The 21214-nt window shown below is 36.6% G+C and overlaps 1 protein-coding gene across 3 annotated transcripts in view; it reads right to left on the bottom strand.

Moving 5' to 3' along the window:
- The window catches only part of LOC103565521 (uncharacterized), a 113344-nt gene that overhangs the window by 8704 nt on the left and 83426 nt on the right, over positions 1–21214 (bottom strand). The window contains exon 1 of one of the 3 annotated variants that reach the window (XM_070569261.1): positions 4468–4560. The exons of 1 other annotated variant lie outside the window; for it this stretch is intronic. In XM_070569261.1, coding sequence (XP_070425362.1) covers positions 4468–4545 — 78 coding nt within the window. In that variant the 5' untranslated portion in view covers positions 4546–4560. Of the gene's footprint in view, positions 1–836; positions 999–4467; positions 4561–21214 lie in introns of those variants that run through there. One more of the 3 variants, XM_070569259.1, reaches the window with a different exon arrangement.

Genomic DNA, 21214 nt, shown 5'->3' with positions numbered 1-21214 from the left:
TCAACTGATTTATGACCAAGAATGAAAAGCATATAAGTTTTTTCCAAATCTCATAAATCTTAGCTTATCTTTCCATAGGTTCACATTCATTCAATTATAGACGTATCCTAGGTCTTAGAGGCGAAGCCAGTGTTCTCTAAGATCCATGATCATAATATAACCTGCGGTGCTTGTTGGATTTTCAGTTTCTCAGAAATCTCTCCTGCAGGCTCTGAATCTTTAGAACAGAGAGAATCCAAGTCATCAGCACTTTTTGAACACCTACGTAGTGTACTACTGGGTCACTTTTGGAAAATCTCTCTTTAATTATAGGTATCAAAAATGTATGTCTTGGTGCCTGCCCAGTGGTGCAGGGGTTAGGTTCGCACATACTGCTGTGGCGGCCCAGAGTTTGCTGGTTCAGATCCCAGGTGTGGACCTACACACTGCTTGGCATTCATGCTGTGTCAGGAGTCCCACATATAAAGGAGGGAAAGATGGGCATGTATGTTAGCTCAGGGCCAGTCTTCCTCAGCAAAAAAGAGGAAGATTGGTGGCAGATGTTAGCTCAGGGCTAATCTTCCTCAAAAAAAAAAAAGTAAGAAAGAAAAAGTGTGTATGTCTTAACTCCTTACCCAACCAAATACACAAGGGCCTTTTAATAAATATAATGCCATTTAACATTTTATCAAGCAAAATATTTAGGATTTCAAATTGTATTAGGTTTTCCACTATTAAACATGTAATTAAGATACTAGTTTTTCAAACTGTCATGGAAGAATTGAACATAGAGAATAAAAATCCTGAAATCAGGAAATCTCCAAGTGGGACAGAACTTGGAATACCCTCTACTTTACCTTGTATTCCATAGACTTCCCCTGATCCTTTAAGAAAGGAAGATCCTGATTGGGAAAGTCTAATTGTCTGTATAAGCCACTGCACAATGGGATCACAGTAAAAGCCACAGGACGGTGTAGCTTCAGCAAAAAGTCAGCAGTTACCATAATGAGCAAAGGTAAATTCGCCACCGCTTCATCTGTAGAAAGAGTGAGAAAGAAAAAAACAATTATTAAAACAACACATTATACTCTCCGAGCCGTGCACAAAATGCCTCTAAATGAGGAGATTTGACCTTGGAACATGACAGTGAAGCTGTGCTCCACTTCCCCAATACACTGGACCCCACCTGCTCCCCGCCCTGCACATGGCCTCTCCCTACTGTGGGGCTGCTTGATCCTTTCTACTTGCTCAGTCCTCAATCAGCCTTCGGACTAGACCTAAGAAAGGAGGGTGTTAGTGTTCGTGTTAGTCCAGATCTTCCAAGAGGCAGAAATGCTTTTGAGAGTAAATGGGCAAAGATTTTATGAGAGGGCATGCATGTGAAAGAAAATAGGAAGTGAGGCAGAAATGACTGGCAAAGCTTGGACCACAAACTGCTTGAAAATGAAGGAGAAAGGGAAAGGAATTGGTAGAAGTTTCCTAGACTGCTCTGCACTCTAAGGAAGGTTTCAAAGGCCATCCTGATTTCAGGAGACAAAGTTGACAATCACGTGAGGATTTTCTGCCATTAATAGGTCCATCGTGATGGATTTCAGAGTGTAGTTGTCAGTCTGCTCCTTGCTCAGTTATGTTCCCTGTGGCTGGAAGTCTGCAAGGCTCATTCTCATGGCTTCACCAAGGTCTACTGTGGAGCGTTAGTGCTTTGGAGTAACATCATACTGGCTGCTAGTCGGCCATTACTGATTCCTGATGAATTAAGTTAAATTAGTTGGTTGTGCTTTTGCAGAACATCCAGCATGGTTATGTGGATAGTTTAAACACTACTTTCAGAAGTAAGAATTTTTAGGACTGGTAGAAGGATGTTTCCTTGGCTTTAGAGAAATAGTACAGTTATGTTCTTTATATGTCTAGCCTAGACTATTAGCAAGTGGATCTTCTTCTCATTTTGTGATGATTTCATCAGTACTTTGAAAGAGTAAATCTTTACTAGTGTGTTCCTACTTGAATAAGATGCAAAAAATACATTATTTCAATTAAGTCGAAGCACGGGTTGCACAGACTGGAAAATTTTCTCAAATTTTTAGGTGACTGAATGCACTACAGTATGGCTGTAAAACATAGACAATTTACACTTATTAGACAGTGACTATTTGAATACAATCTTCTCAAATCTTAATATAAAATGCCATACATCCTAAAAAGGATAAGTAAAATCTATATTTACGTTTAAAGAAAAGCACTTTTGTAGTCACACAACAGTAAATAATAAAACAATATCAATATTTTAATCAAAATATTCTATTAAGCCAAAGGCCTAAAAAAACATGCAACTAGCTGACTGCATTTTTAGAAGGCAACCCCCCCCCCCATAACCTTCCCCTCCCAGGTCCCATCTTTCTCATTCCTCCCCTCAATACAACACAGGAAGTCACCACATTAAATTTTCTGGGTATCATTCCCTACCTCCCTCTAGAATTTCAGTATGTAGCAATACATACATTCACTAGAATTATATATTTGGTATAGTTTTGGATATCTTGGCAATTTAGACAAGGAAAATAATACAATATGTATTCTTATATGCCTTTCTTTTTACACTCTCTGTGACCTTTCATATACTGACTTGAGAAGCGAAGTTTTATTATTTTCACCCCTATGTAATATTCCACTATTTGGACATATAGAAATAATTTACTATTTATCTTTCTACACATTAAAATTGGGGTGGTCCTTTTTTGTTTTCTTGGGATGAATAATTCTACTCTTAATACAGTTTTATATCTCTCAATTTTGTGCTCAACTAATAACTACCAATGAGTGGAATTTGGGGGTAATAGACTAAATACACTATCATCTGTATAGATAATGCTAAATGGTTTTCTATTGCTTACCAGATTCTATATCTGGACCTTGGTATAATAATAATACATTCATGCTTTCACTTTTTGAAGAATGAGTCTTTTCTACATTTTGTTTGTTCAATTTTGCTGTGATTTTAAAAATTAAAAATGATTAAAAATTTCCATGCTCCAAATGAACTAGTAGCAACTTATGGAATTCCTATAATTTGGTAATTTTAGAAAAGCATTTCTGTAACCAAAGAACAGTTTGAAAAGATAAGAAACGCACACGTGTATGGCAGCAGAAATTTATGCAAATGACCTACTCAAGAAACTGCAACTAAGGATGTAAGAATTTTGTGACAGTAACAAAAATATAAATTCTCAAATATATACAAACCTTAGAAAAAAATAATCCCTAAATTAATCTAGCTCTGTGAAAAATAGTAGCATATATTATTTTTTGGTAACTCCTGATACTCTGCTTGAAGATACCAATTTTGCAAAGCTTTCTAAAAGAGACATTTCATTGTGATGGAAGACAATGCCCTGTGTGAAGTCACTTAACTATGGAGAAATTAGGCTCTAGTATCAGGGGTCTATACGATTCCTAACAGCTACTTTTTTCTTAACTTCATGGGCCACTTGGAATGTTAAGGAAGGTAACTGGTCATCTACGGTGTGGATGAGCTCTTTCCTTACACAAGGACTTGATTTCAGGGATTCAGAGATGATAATCCGATTTTCAAAGAACTCCAGATCTGGATGGGATCATTCCTTGCCCACCCTTTGCATTTGACAACCATGGAATCTGGGCCTCAAAAGGAGAAGGAACTTCGGTAAATTTCTTGAGCCTCAGATGAAGGAAGAACTAAAGTCTACTGTCCATCCTAGCTCACCACACAGTTTCAACTTCTCTGATGTGAGGAATGAGAAAAACCTTCAATGGTGAAATATTTAAAAGGAATTTATAAGATGCTCTGTGTCATGTTAACAACGCAAGAAGTACAAACCCAGTAAAACACCACTGCATTCTTAAGTTACAGTAGAAAGCTTTCTGGATTTCTAGGATACACAAAGTGTTTTGCCCAGGACTGGAAAATTTACTCACCAGAATAAAGAGTGAAGGCCAAGATGATGAGAAATCTTTAATCCAAGATGAGAGGAGAGGCATTTGAGCAACTCTGAGGAAGAAACCCTTAAAGATGTTTGCAATGATGGCACAGGACACATTGCCCATTTCAATGGACAGGCAAACAGAATCCAGGGTCAATTTAGAAAGTCTCTTCCTTATAAAGGAACTACTCCACCACCCAGATTTCTAGTTAGGGTGGACTGTTCCCTCTGTTCTTCCCTTCGACCCTAATTCAACAAGAAATATCATGTCAACAGACAGCTGCCTAGACATGTGGGAGAAAGTTCACAAAAAGTGCTTGATGAACACAGGAGAAACAGTTGATTACTCTCCCAAACCTTTGAGTCAAGCCACAAGGAGCCCGGCCACATTTAGAGTAAACATGCTCACTTGAATTTCACTGTTCTCTTCAGAAAAATAGGAATAGTTACATGCAGTAGGTTCAATCTGGAGCAATGCTCACAGCAATGCTATACACCAGGGCTACGTGGCGAGGTTCCCCACTTGACCCACCTCACACGAAGAGACAACAGACAGTGAAGCAACAGTGGCTATCTTGTTCATCTTTCCTTCTCCACCATCGATCTCCATCCAACGAGGTCACCTTTACTGATATTCGAATGAGGAGCTTGATAGCTTTTATCCAGGCAGATAAGAGACAGAGGTATTCTGCGTCCTCTCTGAAGTCATGAGAGATGCCTCTTAAATACTTATCTATAGATCTTCCCTCAGCGGGATGCTTGGGACAATCTGATCTGATGAACACAGGAGTACAAGGAGGAAAGAAGGAAATATGTGCAGTCATAGATTTTGAGTTACAGAAAATATGTTTTATGTATTATGAGATAGAGAAAACTTGAAGAGGTGACTTGCAAAGGGACAAGAGAATCAAGCAGGACAAAGACGAAACAGTTTGGAAACGTTAATACAGCAAGGGTCTAAGCCTTAGAACTTTGAAAAACCTTCACAGACATTAGAATCATCTGGAGAAATTTTAAAGTGGAGGGATGCACCATCCCACTGTCAAGCTTGTGAATTAGTTCTATACTTCAGTCCTGGGCTTGGTATGTTTTAAAAGCTTCTAGAGGTGACTCGGGCACAGCCAGGTTTGGGAAACCCTGGGATAGAGCAAAGGATATGAATTTCTGGAATGGCAGAGAAAGAAATCTGGTGACTGAAGCTGAGACTAGATGGGACATTGCCTTATATTATATGATAAATAATTTTGTCTTTACCTCAGTGGTAAATGGGAGACGCTAAAGACTTTTGAACCATGGGAGAAATTAGGTCAGTTATTTTCTGCTTTACAGAGTGATTCAATGTAAAGGATCAGTAGACTTGAGCTGGCAGAAGAAAGTATCAATGAACTGATCTTAGGTCAATAGTCAGTAAGAAATCTGATGAATAGTAACTAAAATAAAGAGGTAAAATTAACCATCTCAAAGAAATGTGGAACAACATTAAATGTACCAACATATGCATAATAGAATAGCAGAATACAAGGAGAGAGACAAAAGAGCAGAACAATACTATCAAAGAAATAAAAACTGAGACTTTCTCAAATTTGATTGAAGTAGCACTACTCTACACCTGTAAGAAAGTGAACTACAAGTAGGTTAAAAGTGAAAAAGAAAACCCAAATCCAGGCACATCATAGCCAAAATCTTGAAAGTCAAAGATAAAGAAAGCATATTGATAGGAGCAAGGAAAAAATGACCCATCATATACAAGGGAGCAAGAAGATGATTAACAGCTAACTTCTTATCAGAAAGAATATGGAGGCCAAATCCGTGGTATAAGGTATTCCATATACTGAAAGAAAAAGATTTCAACCAAGAACTTTATACCCAGAATAATATCTTCACAAATTGAAGGCAAAATAAAGATATTCTTTGGGGCAAACATACTAAGAGAACTTTTTTCTAGAATGCCTTGACCTTGCCTTGCAAGAAACACTAATCGGAGTTTTCTTGACGAAAGCAGGCAGTAATTTGCATCCAAGTGAAAAAACAGAGAGTGCCCTCAGTTTCTGGAATGACAGCATGAGGAGTTTCACTGACCCACCTCCAGTGAACTGGTGTAAATTATTTTAAAAAAAGAGTAATGTCTCTGGAAAGCATCTTAAGAAAAAACAGCAAATGAAGAATAATCTATTCAATAGATCTAAAAAATTCTATAGAAACACAAGAGTCTGCAGTATTTGAACCAACATGCTCCCCCCTGCCCTCTCCCAGGTCAACAGGGTGGAGCCTCCACTCCAGACTGCTTTAGCCAAGAACACAGCCATCCTCTTCACCCAGCTCACAGGGGTAGGGTTTTCTTCCAAGATAGAGCAGGATGGCAGCATTTCTCTTTTTACCCCTGTCTGCCAGTTGCTGGCTAATTCCTGAGAGAGGGCATTCTACAAGTGGGACTACCTTCTTCCACCCAACTCCCAGTTGTGGAATGGAGGCTCCCCCTTGGGTGTGGCATACTGTGAATACTGCATGTCTTCGGCCCTTCCCCAGCTCATGAGGCAATGACTCCACAGCAGGAGAGGCAAGCCAATGAAACTGAGGCCACTGCTGCAGCTCCACTGAGTGCTTAGATCCCACAGTGTGAGTGGCACGCAGAGAGAAGCTTGCCATTGTCCCCTCCTCGGGCTCCAGATCCCAATAACATTAACAGCCAGTATCTAAGCAGAAAAAATGGGGCCAGAATGCAGTAGGAAAACATATACAAAGTGCTCACAGAGAAAACTGTCAACCAAGAACCCATACCCAGTAAAGCGACAATTCAAAGATGAGGCTGAACAAATGACTTTTACAGATAAACAAAAACCAAAGGTATTACTGCTGGCAGATCCACATTATAAGAAATACTAAACTGTGTTCTTTATGCTGAAAGAAAATTACCCCGGATGGTAATTGGAATCCACATGAAAGAAAAAAAGGACACCAGGAACGGTAATTATTGATTATAATGCACTCTGTTAATGTATATGGTTATTCCCTTAACTTATTTAGTAAGCAACTGTACAAAATAACATGTATAGAAATGTGCATAATATATTCTTGAACTTATAAAATATAGAAATATATGTGCAGTATATTTGCCAATAACATTATAATGGAAGTGGAAGGGAGCAAATTAGTAATGTGTTTAGAAAATGAAGAAAGAAAATAAAGTAATAATTATAACAACATATTGTGGGGTTTAATATATATTACAATTAAAGATGTATAATATATAACAATAAGACCATAAACAGGACGTAAAGAGAAGAGAGAGAGACAAGAACGATATAGACATAACACAGTTTATTGAACTCCACTATATTGCACTTTACAGACATTGCGTTTTTTACGAATTGTAGGTGTGCAGCAGCCCTGCATTAAGCAAGTCTATCAGCACCGTATTTCCAATAGTGTTGGCTTACTGCATGTCTCTCTCACATTTTGATAATTCTGACAATATGTTGAACTTTTTCATTATTATTATATTTCTTATGGTGATCTGTGAAAAGTGATCTTTGTTGTTACTGTTATAGTTGTTTTGGTGTGTCGTGAGCTACACTCATATAAGACACCCAACTTAATCAATAAATATTATGTGATCTGACTGATCCACTGACTGGCTGATCCCCTGTGTCTCTCCCTCTCCTTGGGCCTCCCCATTCCCTGAGACACAACAATATTGAAATTACGCTAAATCATAACCCTACAATGGCATCTAAGTGTTCAAGTGAAAGGAAGAGTTGCACGTTTCTCACTTTAAATCAAAAGCTAGAAATTATTAACCTAATGGAGGAAGGTATGTTCAAAGCCGAGGTGGGTCAAAAGATAGACCTTTGGTGCCAACTGTTATCCATAAACATTATATTAGATTAAACACTGTTAATTGATTTGAGTATTTGAAATCAAGTCAGGATTAGCACATACAGCTAAAGCCAACAGAAGTGTGGGTTCCAGGGTAAAGTTTGAGGATATTTTCTCTAGCTTTAACAGAAGTAGAGCCGTCGTTTCCTGTGTATATGATTACTAGATTAGTAGCAAAACAGTAGTTGCTGGTATACTGACATTATTTCCATAAGTCAAAAGAGCAAACGTTTACTATTTTCCTCTCTCCTACGTGCCCTGAAAACACACGTTAGCGACCAGGGGCGATGCCATTGGATGCACAGACTGGACTGTGTCTCCTGTTGCAGCCACATGGGTGCCAGTGTGTTTGCTACAGTCAGTGTGTAAAACGCGGATGACAAAGAAATAATCAGAGAGGACACAACTGAAAATAACAGTCTTATTATGTTATTATGAAATGCCATACATAAAAACGATGATAAATAATTTCTATGTTTTTATTATAGGCCCATAACAAAACCAACATCCCTTTGAGCAGAAACCAAATGAAAAACTAAAGCATTTTCATAAACTTTGTAGGCCTCCCTATCAGAGTCTTCCCTCAAATTCCATCCACCTCCCATCTCAGAGGGAATCATTAAACTCAATTTTCTATTTATTATTCACTTGCTTTTCTTCATAATTTATCACAAATGTAGTTATTCATAAAGTTGTGTATTATTTAATTGTGGATATTTCTGAAATTTATATACAGAATCATTATACCTTATTCTGATTTCATATAGCAAGTATAGACTGCTTTCATTGAAAGCTTTTATAATTTTTTATTGAAATAAGATAATTTTCAAGTATTTAACGCATTAATATGGTGAATCATTGTATATCTCATCTGAATTAATCATATATTCCTAGTAAAAGAAACTGTCATAATTTGGCAGCACTTTCATACACTGCCATATTTTGCATGATGAGATTTTATTTAGGATTATTGGATTTACGTTTAAGAGTGACATCATCTTCCATTGTAAAAGTTTAAGAATCAGACGACAATCCAATATCTTTATAGATAATCATTCTTTCTTTCTGACTAATCTTAAGACCATCAGTTTTTAATCATTGATTTATAGTTATCTTATAACGTGTGTAGGTGTCGATTCTTAACTATAATTTTCCTAGTTAGAAGGCAATGGGATCCTTAAATATATTCATAATACTCAAAAAGTGGAAACAGCTCAGAGCTGACCCCGTGCCGTAGCAGTTAAGTTCTTGTGCTCTGCTTTAACAGCCTGGTGTTCACCTTTTAGGATCCTGGGTACAGTCCTACACACTGCTTCATTAAGTCATGCTGTTGCAGGCGTCCCACATATAAAATAGAGGAAGATGGGCACAGATGTTAGCTCAGGGCCAATGGTTCTCAGCAAAGAGAAAAGGATTGGCAGCAGATGTTAGCTCAGAGCTAATCTTCCTCAAAAAAAAAAAAAAGTGGAAACAAGCCAAATGTCCATCATTTGATGAATGGATGTATAAATAAATGTGGTACTTCAATCAATGGAATAATATTCAACAGTAAAAAGAAATGAATTCCGTATATGTGCTACAACATGGATGAACCTTGAAAATATTACACAAAGTGAAAGAAGCCGGTAACAATGACCACATATTGAATGACTCCATTTGTTTGAAATGCCTGGAAAAGGCAAATCAATGGGGACAGAAATTAAGTTATTGGTTTGCTGCAGCTGGAGGTGTGAGGGATGGTAATTAACAGTAAATGGGTATATGAGATCTCACTGTCTTGATATAAATGTTCTAAAATTGAATTAGGGTGATTGTTTCACTACTTGGTAAGTTTAATTTTTAAAAAATTGTTGAATTCTATATTTTAACTGAGTGAATTACACGGTATATAAAATATGCCACAATAAGTTTATTGATTAAGAAACATACACTGACAGCAAAACTAAAATGATACTTTAAAAAATTTATTGATTTCCAGGTAGCCCAAAGTTAATGGGCTACATCTCTCTGTGAATCATCCAAACACTGTACTAATGCACAAGAAGATCTAAGAAAACCACATCAATCATTTGTACTCAGCACAACTAGAAGACTGAAAAAAATACTAACTTCACTTTTCCTGTATGTACAAAGATAATCTCCAAATTTTAGTAGGATTATTACTTGAACTCCTAGTACAGGCAAGAAGCTTGCAAAGAGCAAGTTTGTGGGGGACACGAAGGGATGGAAGAGAAGTCACAGAAGAAAAAAGAAAAGCTACAAAAAACTGCAAAGAGAGAAGGAAACTGGGAATTGGAGATTGAGCTAAAATCTCCTGAAAAGGAGAAAGCCCATCGTTCCTGCAAAAGAACTGTAAAAGACGCAGTAGAAGAGGACATGTTGACAGGGAAGAAAATTGAAAGTGAGACTCAAGGTGGGAGTCTCAAAAGGTGATCACTTCCTAGTGAAAAGAAAATAAAAAATTGGGGAGAGTCGCATGAACACAGGCATCATTCAGAGACAGGATAGTGAATAAAAAGAAGCAAATGGGGGAATCTCTAGAATAATAATGCAATACAAAAGAGAACCAAACATGATCAAAGCATATAACACACACGCATGCATCTGCCCCGGCACACACACACACCATCACCTCCTAGAAGTAACCACATTTTACTCTACTGACAGAAGAGGGCGCTCTTCCACTAGGAACACAGTAAACAAACCTACATTAACAGCCAACTGTGTCCACAAAAATATGCAGAAAACGGTGGTCTTCATCTATGCAAAACGTCTGTAAGAAGAAAGCAGAATTGAGAATCAAATACCTGTAGCTGAAACCTCCTAGCCTCCAAAACAGAAAACCAGGAAGCAGAAGAAAACCGTAATGCAACACTCAAAACAAAATGAATTAAATAGCCTCCAGCAAACACTTGCGATGTTCAACTCCTGGAATCGAAAGTCAAACTCTACAACAGAAATGTATTTTTTTTTAAGTAGATGAAACAACTTTTGATTGAATTTAGGAAAAGAATATGAGTTAAAGCAAAAATATTTCAGAAAACAATAACAAATTACAAGGTGCCCACTGAAGAAAACATTTAAACACATATTAAAGCTATAGAAAGTCCACACTGACAAGCAATATTGAACTTGTCTTCAGAGTCTACGAGTGGATGAGCTTTATCAGAATCTCAGATTATTGGGGGAAATTTGTCAAAGGACTAATGGTGAACATTTAATATATTTCAATTTTATTTCATCCTAAAACACAGGTGGAGAAAATGTGACATAATACATACATTTTATACATTTCGAAAAAGTTAAAAAAATGAAATTTTTACATAGAAGAAGGAAAAGATAGAGAAGACAGAATTGAGTTGATTGTGTATATGGAATAGATAAGAAGGAATAGGTACCATGAAACACTGACAAAGCAGACAGTAAATAGAAAAATTTTTTTAAAAACAAACGCAGAGAAGTTTGAGATATAAGAAGGTATGAATACAAGAGCACTTACCAGACAAAAATGAAACTTTTCTAAAGATTTGCCTAGCAGAAAAACCCCAAAATCCAGTTAGAATATAAAGTAGAACTGTAAAAATGTATAAATATGCAAAAGATGTTCAATTTCATTATTACTTAGAAAAATACAAATAAAAATGTGCACACTCACATACAAGATCCGAAGAAATTAACAAACCTTGTTAGCATGTTCTGTTGGCAAGACTGTGGAGACCAGGCACTCTCATAATTGCTAATGGGAATGCAAACGAGTACAAGCTTATGGAGGATACTTTTTCCCATATGGTAAAATCACAACAATAGCTAAAATATCAAATACACTTTTATATTTTATTCTAGCATTCTCACAGCTAGAAATTTACTTTGAAAACACATAGGTAGACTTCCACTTTCCGGTTCCACATGTAAGGAGCTAAGAAGTCACCAGACACCCAACCAGCAAGTAGAGCTGAAGACTGAATAATAAATGACTCTGTTTAGATCCAGGAGAGAGGGGAGGACACAGGGCAAATTGCTAACCCCATGACTGCAGAGATAGACAGGTGACCAGAGGGACTCGTGCTTCTGGAGCAGACACTCTCAAGCAGAAACCAGCACACAAAACAGCCTGAGGAGGAAATCCTGACCTGTAATTGATGAACGGAGGGAGGCTCAGTGTGGACAAATCTAAGAGTTCACAACTCCAGGGGACCCAGTCACAGGGACACCCCCACAATATTGTGAGATTTACCTCCCCGATCTCCACCAAGTTCCTGTAGTAAATATAGGAGAGAAATCTCCTCATGCTTCCGGCAGGAAGATGAGAAAAGAAACCATTTAGAAATAGACTAGAGCACTCTGGATTTCCTAACAAGGCCTGCCCTCTGGAGAAACTAGTTGGCTAGAGGCTCACCTAGGATATTACCAGAACCTAATTGATCTGAGAGAAGGGAAATAGCCAACTCTCATCCACTCTAGCCATCCAGTCCTCCAAAGGGATGAGCAATAAGAGAAGCTCTTGGGAAGTTCACATTGCAAAGGCATATCCTCACTAAAAGACTGAGACCTAACTGTAGGACTGTGCAATGCTGCTCCTTCCTCCACATCTTACCATGACATTACTAAAAGCCAGTTTACAGCAGTTTTTTACCTAGTGTGTCATGTCCAGCTATCACAATAACATTACAAGGAACACTAAAAGGCAGAAAAACACCATTTGAAGAGATAGAATAGGCATCAGAATTAGACGTGGCAGTGATGTTGGAATTATCACACCAGGAATTTAAATCTAATATGATTAATATGCTAAGGACTCTAAGGCAAGAACAGATGCCCAATGTACGCAGAAAGACGGAAATTCAGAGAAAGAACTAAAAAGAATTGCTAGAGATAGAAATATGGTAACATAAGTGAAGAATGTCTTTGATGAACATATTAGTAGATTCACATGGCTAAGGAAGGAATCTCTGAGCCAGAGAATATATCAGTAAAAGCCTCAAAAACTGAAAAGTAAACAGAAATAGAGACTGAAACATAAAAAAAAAAAAAAAACAGTATCCAAGGACTATAGAATCAATACAAAGGTTGTAGCATGCACATGATGAGAATAGCAGAAGGAAAAGAAAGAAAGGCACAGAAGAAACATTTAAAACAATATTGACTAAGAATTTTTCCAAATTAACGCCAGACACTAAACCACAGATGCAGAAAGATCAGAGAACACCAATCAGATACATACTCTGGGCATATTATTTTTAAACTATAGAACAAAGATAAAGTTCTAAAGCCAGAAAAAAAAAAAACCTTACATTACTTACAGAGGAACAAGCATAAGAAGTACATCTGACCTCTCCTCAGAAACAACACAATCAAAACAGAGAGGAATTAAAGTGATATAAGAAAAAAACCACCAACCTAGAATTCTGTATCCTGCAAAATTATCCTTCAAAAGTAAAGGGGAAATAAAGACTTTCTCAGACAAAAATTGAGGGACTTTGTTAACAATAGACTGGCCTTGCAAGAAATGTTAGAAGAAGTTCTATAGAGAGAAATAAAATAATACAGGTCAGAAGTTCAGATCTACATAAAGTAAGGAAGAACAGTGAAGACAAAATAAGCAAAGATAAAACAAAAACTTTTACTGTTATTATTCTTAATTGACCTAACAGATTGCTCAAAATAATAATACCAACAATGTGTTTTATTAGGTATGTTATGAGGTATATGAATATGTCACATATATGATATATACATAGCACATAAACATATGCTTATGTATGCTTATATATAAGTGAAATAAATGACAGCAATGATAAAAGAGGTGGGAGGAAGGAATTAGGATTTTTTTGTTATTGTAAAGTAATCACACTATCTGTGAATTAGTAGAGTGTTATTTGAAAATTGAGTGGAGTCATCATAAATATATATTGCATCTCTAAGGCATCCAATAAAAAATGTTAAAAAAGAAGTATAACTGATATGCTAAAAAAAAGAGAGAAAATGGAATCCTATAAAGTGCTCAGTTAAAACGACAAAAGGCAGAAAAAGAGTGGAAGACAAAAATAGAAACAAAGAACAAGGGCAATAAATAGAACTGTAAGAAATATGGTAACTATTAATCCACCTATATCAATAATCAGTTTGAATCACTATGAATAATTTTGGATAATCAACAGTCTACTTAAATCAAATTTGAATAATCAATGGTCTAAATGCATCTATTAAGATACAAAGGTTATTGGGCTGGCCCCGTGCCTGAGTGGTTAAGTTCGCGTGCTCCGCTGCAGGCGGCCCAGTGTTTCGTTGGTTCGAATCCTGGGCGTGGACATGGCACTGCTCGTCAAACCACGCTGAGGCAGCGTCCCACATGCCACAACTAGAAGGACCCACAACGAAGAATATACAACCATGTACGGGGGGGCTTTGGGGAGAAAAAGGAAAAAAATAAAATCTTTAAAAAAAAATACAAAGGTTATCAAAGTGCATAAAATACATGACCCACCACTATTCTGTTTACGAGAAACTCACTCTAAATTAAAGCTACATATAGGCTAAAAGTAAATGGAAGGAGAAAAATATACTGTGCTATAACTAATCAAAAGAAACCCCGAAGTAGTTGTATTAATTTCAGAAAGAGCATACTTCAAAGTGAAGTAAGTTATCAGGGATGAAGAAGGACATTACCTGATGATAAAGTGGTCAGTTCTCCAAGGACACCGAACAATCCTTGATGTGTATGTGCCTAACAAAGGAGTTTCAAACCACATGAGGGAAAACGAATAGAATTGCAATGAGAAACGGATGATTCCACTATCATAGTTGGAGACTTCAACACACCTAAAAAGAAATGGACATTTCCAGCAGGCAGAAAATCAGTAAGGACATAGTCAAACTCAACATCACCATCGACCAACTGGGTATAATGGACATCTTCAAACTACTTCATCCAACCACAGCAGAATACACATTCTTCCTAAGCTCACGTGGAAAATTCAGCAACATGCAACACAGACTGGGCCATAAAACACAGCCTCACAAATTTAGAAGAATAAAAGGCATATAATGTCTGTTCTCAGGCCTCAGTGGAATTAAATTAGAAATCAACAACAGAAAGATAACTGGAAAATATTAAAATAGAGGAAGATTAAATGAGACACTTCTAAATAAAACATAGGTCAAAGAAGAAGTCTAAAGAGAAATTTTAAAATATTTTGAACTAAATAAAAATGAAGATAAAACTTATTAAACATGAACATGAAACATCAAACTTTGTGGATACAGCAATAATAGTGCTTAGAAGACATTATTTAGCATTGAACGCACATATTGGAAAAGAAGAAGGATATAAAATCAATCATCCAAGTTTCTACTGTGAGAAATTAGGAAAAGAAAAGTAACTTCCATCCAAGTGAGCAGAAGCAAAGAAACAATTTGAATTAGCAGCAATCAATGAAATTGAAAACCAGAAATCAAAGGAGAAAATCAATGAAATCAAAAGCTGGTTCTTTGAAAAGGAGACAAAGTTGATAAGCCTCTAGCCAGACGAACTAAGAAAGACGTCAGAGGACACAAATTACTAACATCAGAAATGAAAGAGGAGACATCTGTATGGATCCCATGGGCATTAAAAGGATGATAAAAAATTCAATAAGCAACTCAAGGCCCACCAATTTGGGAACCTAGATGAGATAGACTAATCTCTTGAAAGGCCAAGTATAAGAATATTCACACAAAAAGAAATAGAGGTTCTGAATAAGCCATATTAATTAATGCAATTGGATCAATAATTAATAACCTTCCAAAACAGATAAGAGCACGTCCAAATGTTTTCACTTGAATTCTACCAAACAAAAAAGAAATTATACCAATTCTCTACATTTTCAGAGGATAGGAAAAAAGAGAATATTTTTAACTGATTTTATGAGATCAGCTCTACCTCAGCACTGCAAGCAGTAAAAGGTATCACAAGAAAAGAAAATTACAGACTAATATCTCTCATGAACATGGGTGCAAAAACTCACAACATAAACTTAGCAAACCCATCCAACAATGTTTAAAAAGAATTACACTCCACGAGGAAGTGATATTTATCCCAGGTATGCAAGGCTGGTTCAAAACTCAACTAATGTATCACACAATCATATCGATAGTTGAAGTAAAAAGCATTTGACAAAACTCAATACTCATTCATGATAAAGTCACTCAGTAGACTCAGAATAGAGAGGACCTTCCTCAACTTGATAAAGAATGCCTACCAAAGCTCTACAATTATCGTCATACTTAACATGAGAAAATCAGAGCTTTCCCACTCATCAGGTAAAAGGTCATGAGTCAAGGATGTCCCTCTCGCCAAACCTTTTCAACATCACACTGCAAATTCCAGCTGGTACAATAAAACAAGAAAAGGAAATCAATGATATACACTTTGGGAAGGAGGGAATAAAACTCTGTCTGCAGATGACACGATTGTCAATAAAGGAAATCCAAAAGAAGGGACAAAAATAACTCCTGAAACTAAGTTATTATAGAAAAGCTTTAGAATAAAGAGCTAACTTACAAAAGTCTATTGCTTTCCTATAAAGTATCAATGAACAAGTGAATTTTGAAATTAAAAAACAATACTATTTACATTAGCACCCACAAAAGTGAAATACTTAAGTAAAAGTCAAACAAAATATGGATACAACTTGTATGAGGAAAACTACAGAACTGTGCTGAATGAAATCAAAGAACTGAATAAATGGAGAGATATTCCATGTTCATGAACAGGAAGGCTCAATATTGTCAAGAGTCAATTCTTCCCAGCTAGACTTATAGATCCATGGCAATACAAACTAAATTCCAGCAAGTTATTTTTTGAATATTGATATTCTAAAGTTTATATGAAGAGGCAAAAGACCCAGGATAGCCAACACAGTATTGAAAGAGAAGAGCAAAGTTGGGGGATCCACATATTTGGATTTTAACACGAATTACAAATCGAGTGATAAAAAAAAACAACAGTGTCATACTAGCATGAGTATAGACATATGGAACAGTAGAATGGAATAGTAAGCCAGAATAGGTTCATACATATATGTCCAATTGACATTTTAAGACAAATATTTTAGAGCAGTTTTGAGTTTTCCACAAGATTGAGGAGGTACAGAGATTTCCCATCTACTTCCTGATCCATGTATACATACTTTCCTCCATTAATAACGTCACTCACCAAAGTTCTACATTTTTTTTTTACCAAGGATAAACCTTCTTTGACAAATCGTAATCATCTGAAGTCCCCAGTTTACCCTACAGTTCACTTTTGATGTTGTACATTCTATGGGTATGGACAAAAGTTTAATAGAATATATCCATCATTATAATATCATACAGACTATTTTCACAGCCCTAAAAATCCCTGTGCTTTGCCTATTCATGTCTCTTCCACGGCCCCCACCCAACCCCTGGCAAACACTGATCTTTTCATCTGTCTCCATAATTTTGCATTTTCCAGAATGACGTATACTTGCAATCATACAGTTTATCGCCTTTTCAGATAGGCTTCTTTCACATCGTATATGCATTGAAGTTTCCTCCTTGTCTTTTTATGGCTTGATAGCTCATTTCTTTTATGGTTGAACAATATTCCATTGTCTGGATGTACCACAGTTTGTCCATTCAGCTGCTGAAGCACATCTTAGTTGCTTTCAAGTTTGGGCAATTATCAATAAAGCTGCATTAATGAAGGTTTCTGTGTGGACACAAATTTTCAACTCCTTTGGATAAATACCAAGGAGCACAATTGCTGGATCTTATGATAAGCATATGTTCAATTTAGTATCAAGTACCAAACTGTTCCAATCTATTTTATCAATCGTTTCTTTCAAGGATCAAGGCTTTGGTATTGTCTCTAAAAAGCCATCACCATATCCAAGGTCATCTAGGATTTCTCCTATGTTATCCTCTAGGAGTTTTATAGTTTTGCAATTCACATTTAAGCCTATGGTCCACTCTGAGTTAATTTTTGGGAGGGGTGTAAAGTCTGTGTCTCCACTAACTTTTTTGCATGTAGATGTTCAGTTGTTTGAGCGCCATTTCTTGAGAAAACTCTCTTTGCTCCATTGTATAGCCTTTGCTGCTTCAGAACAGTCACCTATATTGATGGAGGTCTACTTTTGGGCTCTCTATTCTGTTTCATTCATCTCCTTGTCCATTTTTTCACTAATACTACAGCCTTGAATGATCCCTTGCTTTTGGACAAGAGCTCCAAGAAAATTGAATGAAAACGAAAGTCTTTGGACAAATGGCACTGTGACAAATGGATAGCCACATGCGAAAGTATAACTTTGTACCCATAATTTTCACCAGATACAAAAATTAACTCAAACGGTATCAAAGATTTAAATACAGGTACTAATGCTATCAAACTCTTAGAAGGGAACCTAGGTGTAAATCTTCATGGGTGTGCATTAGACAGCAATTTCTTTATATGACACCAAAGGCACAAGCCACAAAGAAAAAAATGCATAAGTTGGAACTTATTATATTAAAAAAAATTTTTATGTCAAGGGACACTATCAAGAAAGTAACACAGACAACCTAAAAACAAGAGAAAACGTTTGCTAGTGAGGGGTTTAATAGACGCCAGGCATCCAGGTTACAGAAAGAACACTGCCAACTCAAAACAACAAAGATAAAGAAGGTAATTAAAAAACAGACAAAGGATTTAAATAGACATTTCCCCAGAGAAGATATAGAAATGGCCAAAAAGCACATGAAAAGGTGTGAAACATTGTTCATCATAAGGAGAATGCAAATCAAACCACAATGGAGTACTAGTTCACACCCTCTAGGGTGAATATAACTTTTTACCATGACAACTTCTGAATCTGGGTGAGAATATGGAGGAACTGGAACCCTCATACAGTCCTGGTAGATATGTAAGATGGTACACTCATTATGGAAAGCCTTTTGGCATCTCCTCATAAAAAGTGAAAGATAGAGTTACCTTAGAAATTTCCCCTGCTAGATATTTATCCTTGAGAACTGAAAATATATGGTCACATAAAAACTGGTACAAGAATGTTCACAGCTGCATTATTGATAATAGCCAATATGTAGATAAAATCTAAATGTCTGTCAACTGATCAACAGAGAAACAATAGGTGCTATATGCATACATGGGATATTATTCAGTTGTGAAAAGGAAAAAGTACTAAACGTGCTACAACAGGGATGAACCTTGAAACCTTGTTCTAAATGAATGAAGTCATTCACCACCGACCACAAACCACTCATATAGATCAATGCTGATGTAGCTATATCTATATATACTTCCTTTCATGTGAAAGACATACACATATCCTATGATTCCATTTACATGAAATGCCCAGAAGAGGCAAATCCACAGAGAAAAGTAGTTTACTGGTGGCCAGGGATTGCCGGGGAATTGGGAAGAAGTGTTGTTTTGCTTGTTTTTGTTTTTGGAATGGGAGAGATGATGGAAATGTTCTGAAATTAGATAGTGGCGATGGTTGTACAACATTGTGAAGAAATCCTTACTACAAGTACATCATTGTGTGCTTTAAAATGACAAATTTTAAGTTTTATGAATTTTATCTCAATTAAAAACACCCTGTTTTTCTTATCAAATGTCAGATTTTAAGTATTGTTAACTTTCCTGTGTCTCACTTTCCTTATAGCTGAAATTTGGAGCTGATGTCTATCCAACAAGATTCTTCTAAGAACTAAGTTCCATAACACATGGGATGTGAGAGGCTGACTCACAAAGCTTGTGTGGAAATAGTCGTGCAGTGAGGTGGATCCCCATTCATGAATGGATACGAACTTCCACCAGTCCACTGTTCGTTCCTAGAGGACGGTTACGACATTTCCTTTTGCTGACCACCTCTTCTCTATCAGAATACAGTCCTCAAAGCATAGTAGGGTATCTTGTTAATAATTCGACATAAAAGTAAGAAGAAAAAAATTTAAATCCATTTTAAAAGGTAAAAAGAATACATGTATGTGAATTTGTCAATATTCACTTAATAATGTTTTTTATATGGGTTCTCTGTAATGAAAATGGCCATGAAAGTGAGTGCATTTTTATCATGTGGCTCTAAAAATGTACATCAAATGAATACTTTCATCAAGAATTAATAGTAAGGAAGGTAAACGAATGAGTACCTCCAACATACATCACTCTTTTAGAGGTGACATGTTCAGTGAAAAGAAGAGCAGGCCTGATATCATATATGTAGTAGATTGATACTTCTCTTCCAGTAGTCAGTCTACATTTCTGCCACTAGAATCATGCCTTAAATGAACATTTGGCCACCCAAATAAAACCGCCCTGTCCTTGGCTGAGAGGTGGAGAGAAATGGAGACGCTTAGGACTTGGACCACTAATGAAAATCCCAGTTTGATGAAGGCAGAGTTGCCTGGCATCCCAGGGTTAGTAACCTGTCTTTGAACATATTTGTGAGAGATAAAGAAAGTAATATAACTTCTTCTCCCAAACCTCAGATGCCATACAATATCATTGGATGGGCTCTGCAATTCATTCAATTATACACATGTCCTATATTTTAGAATTGAAGTCTATATTGCCTAACCTTTGGGATCACAGATCGACCTGGAGTACTTGTTAGAAGTCAAGCTCCCAGATCTCTCTCCTAGAGGTTTTGATTCTTTAGCTAAACAAGAGCTCAAGTGTCTGTACTGTTAATAAATATCGAAGTAATGTATTAGGTGTTCACCTTTGAAAATATGTCTTTAATCATAGTTACCAGAATTATTAGTGTGTTTTAACCCACTAACCAACGAATGAAAAGAAATAGTATTTTAACAAAGATACTGTTATTTAACTTTTATTGATTTAAATATTTATGATTTTAAGTTACATAGGCTCTATATTATCAACTACAATTAAGACGGTTTTTCAACTGCCACTGATAATTCAACATAGAGGAGAAAAATCTTTGAATCACAGATTCTTAGAATTAGAAAAATTCTTCAACATCCTACATTTCATCTTGTATGCCACAGCAGGCTTTGTGTGGTCATCTGCGAATTTAAAGCTCTGACTGAGAAGACTCTAATTGCTTGTAGAATCCACTGAAAATAGCATTGCAAGAAAAGGCATAGGAACGTGTAGCTCTGACCTAAGAACATACACCGTAAAAATCAAAATCCAATTTTTTACCAGGCTTTCTGTATGGAAAGAACAAGAGAAAGAAAAACAAATTATTAAAAGGACATTTAAAATTGCCTCTGTATTGCACTGAGAGCTTCTCAATGAGGAGGCTTTGAACCTAGAAGAAGAGAGGCTGTGCTCCACGGCCACAAGAAGCTGGGCCCTGCCTGCTCCCCAGGCCTGCACACGTCCTCCCCTGACCTGGGCTCCATGACTCTCCCTACTTGCTCAGTCCTGATTCGTT

The sequence above is a fragment of the Equus przewalskii genome, chromosome 13 (genome assembly GCF_037783145.1).
Source record: "Equus przewalskii isolate Varuska chromosome 13, EquPr2, whole genome shotgun sequence".
Taxonomy (NCBI): domain Eukaryota; kingdom Metazoa; phylum Chordata; class Mammalia; order Perissodactyla; family Equidae; genus Equus; species Equus przewalskii.
Note: the sequence above shows the minus strand (reverse complement) of the source record. Positions and strands in the feature narration are given on the sequence as shown.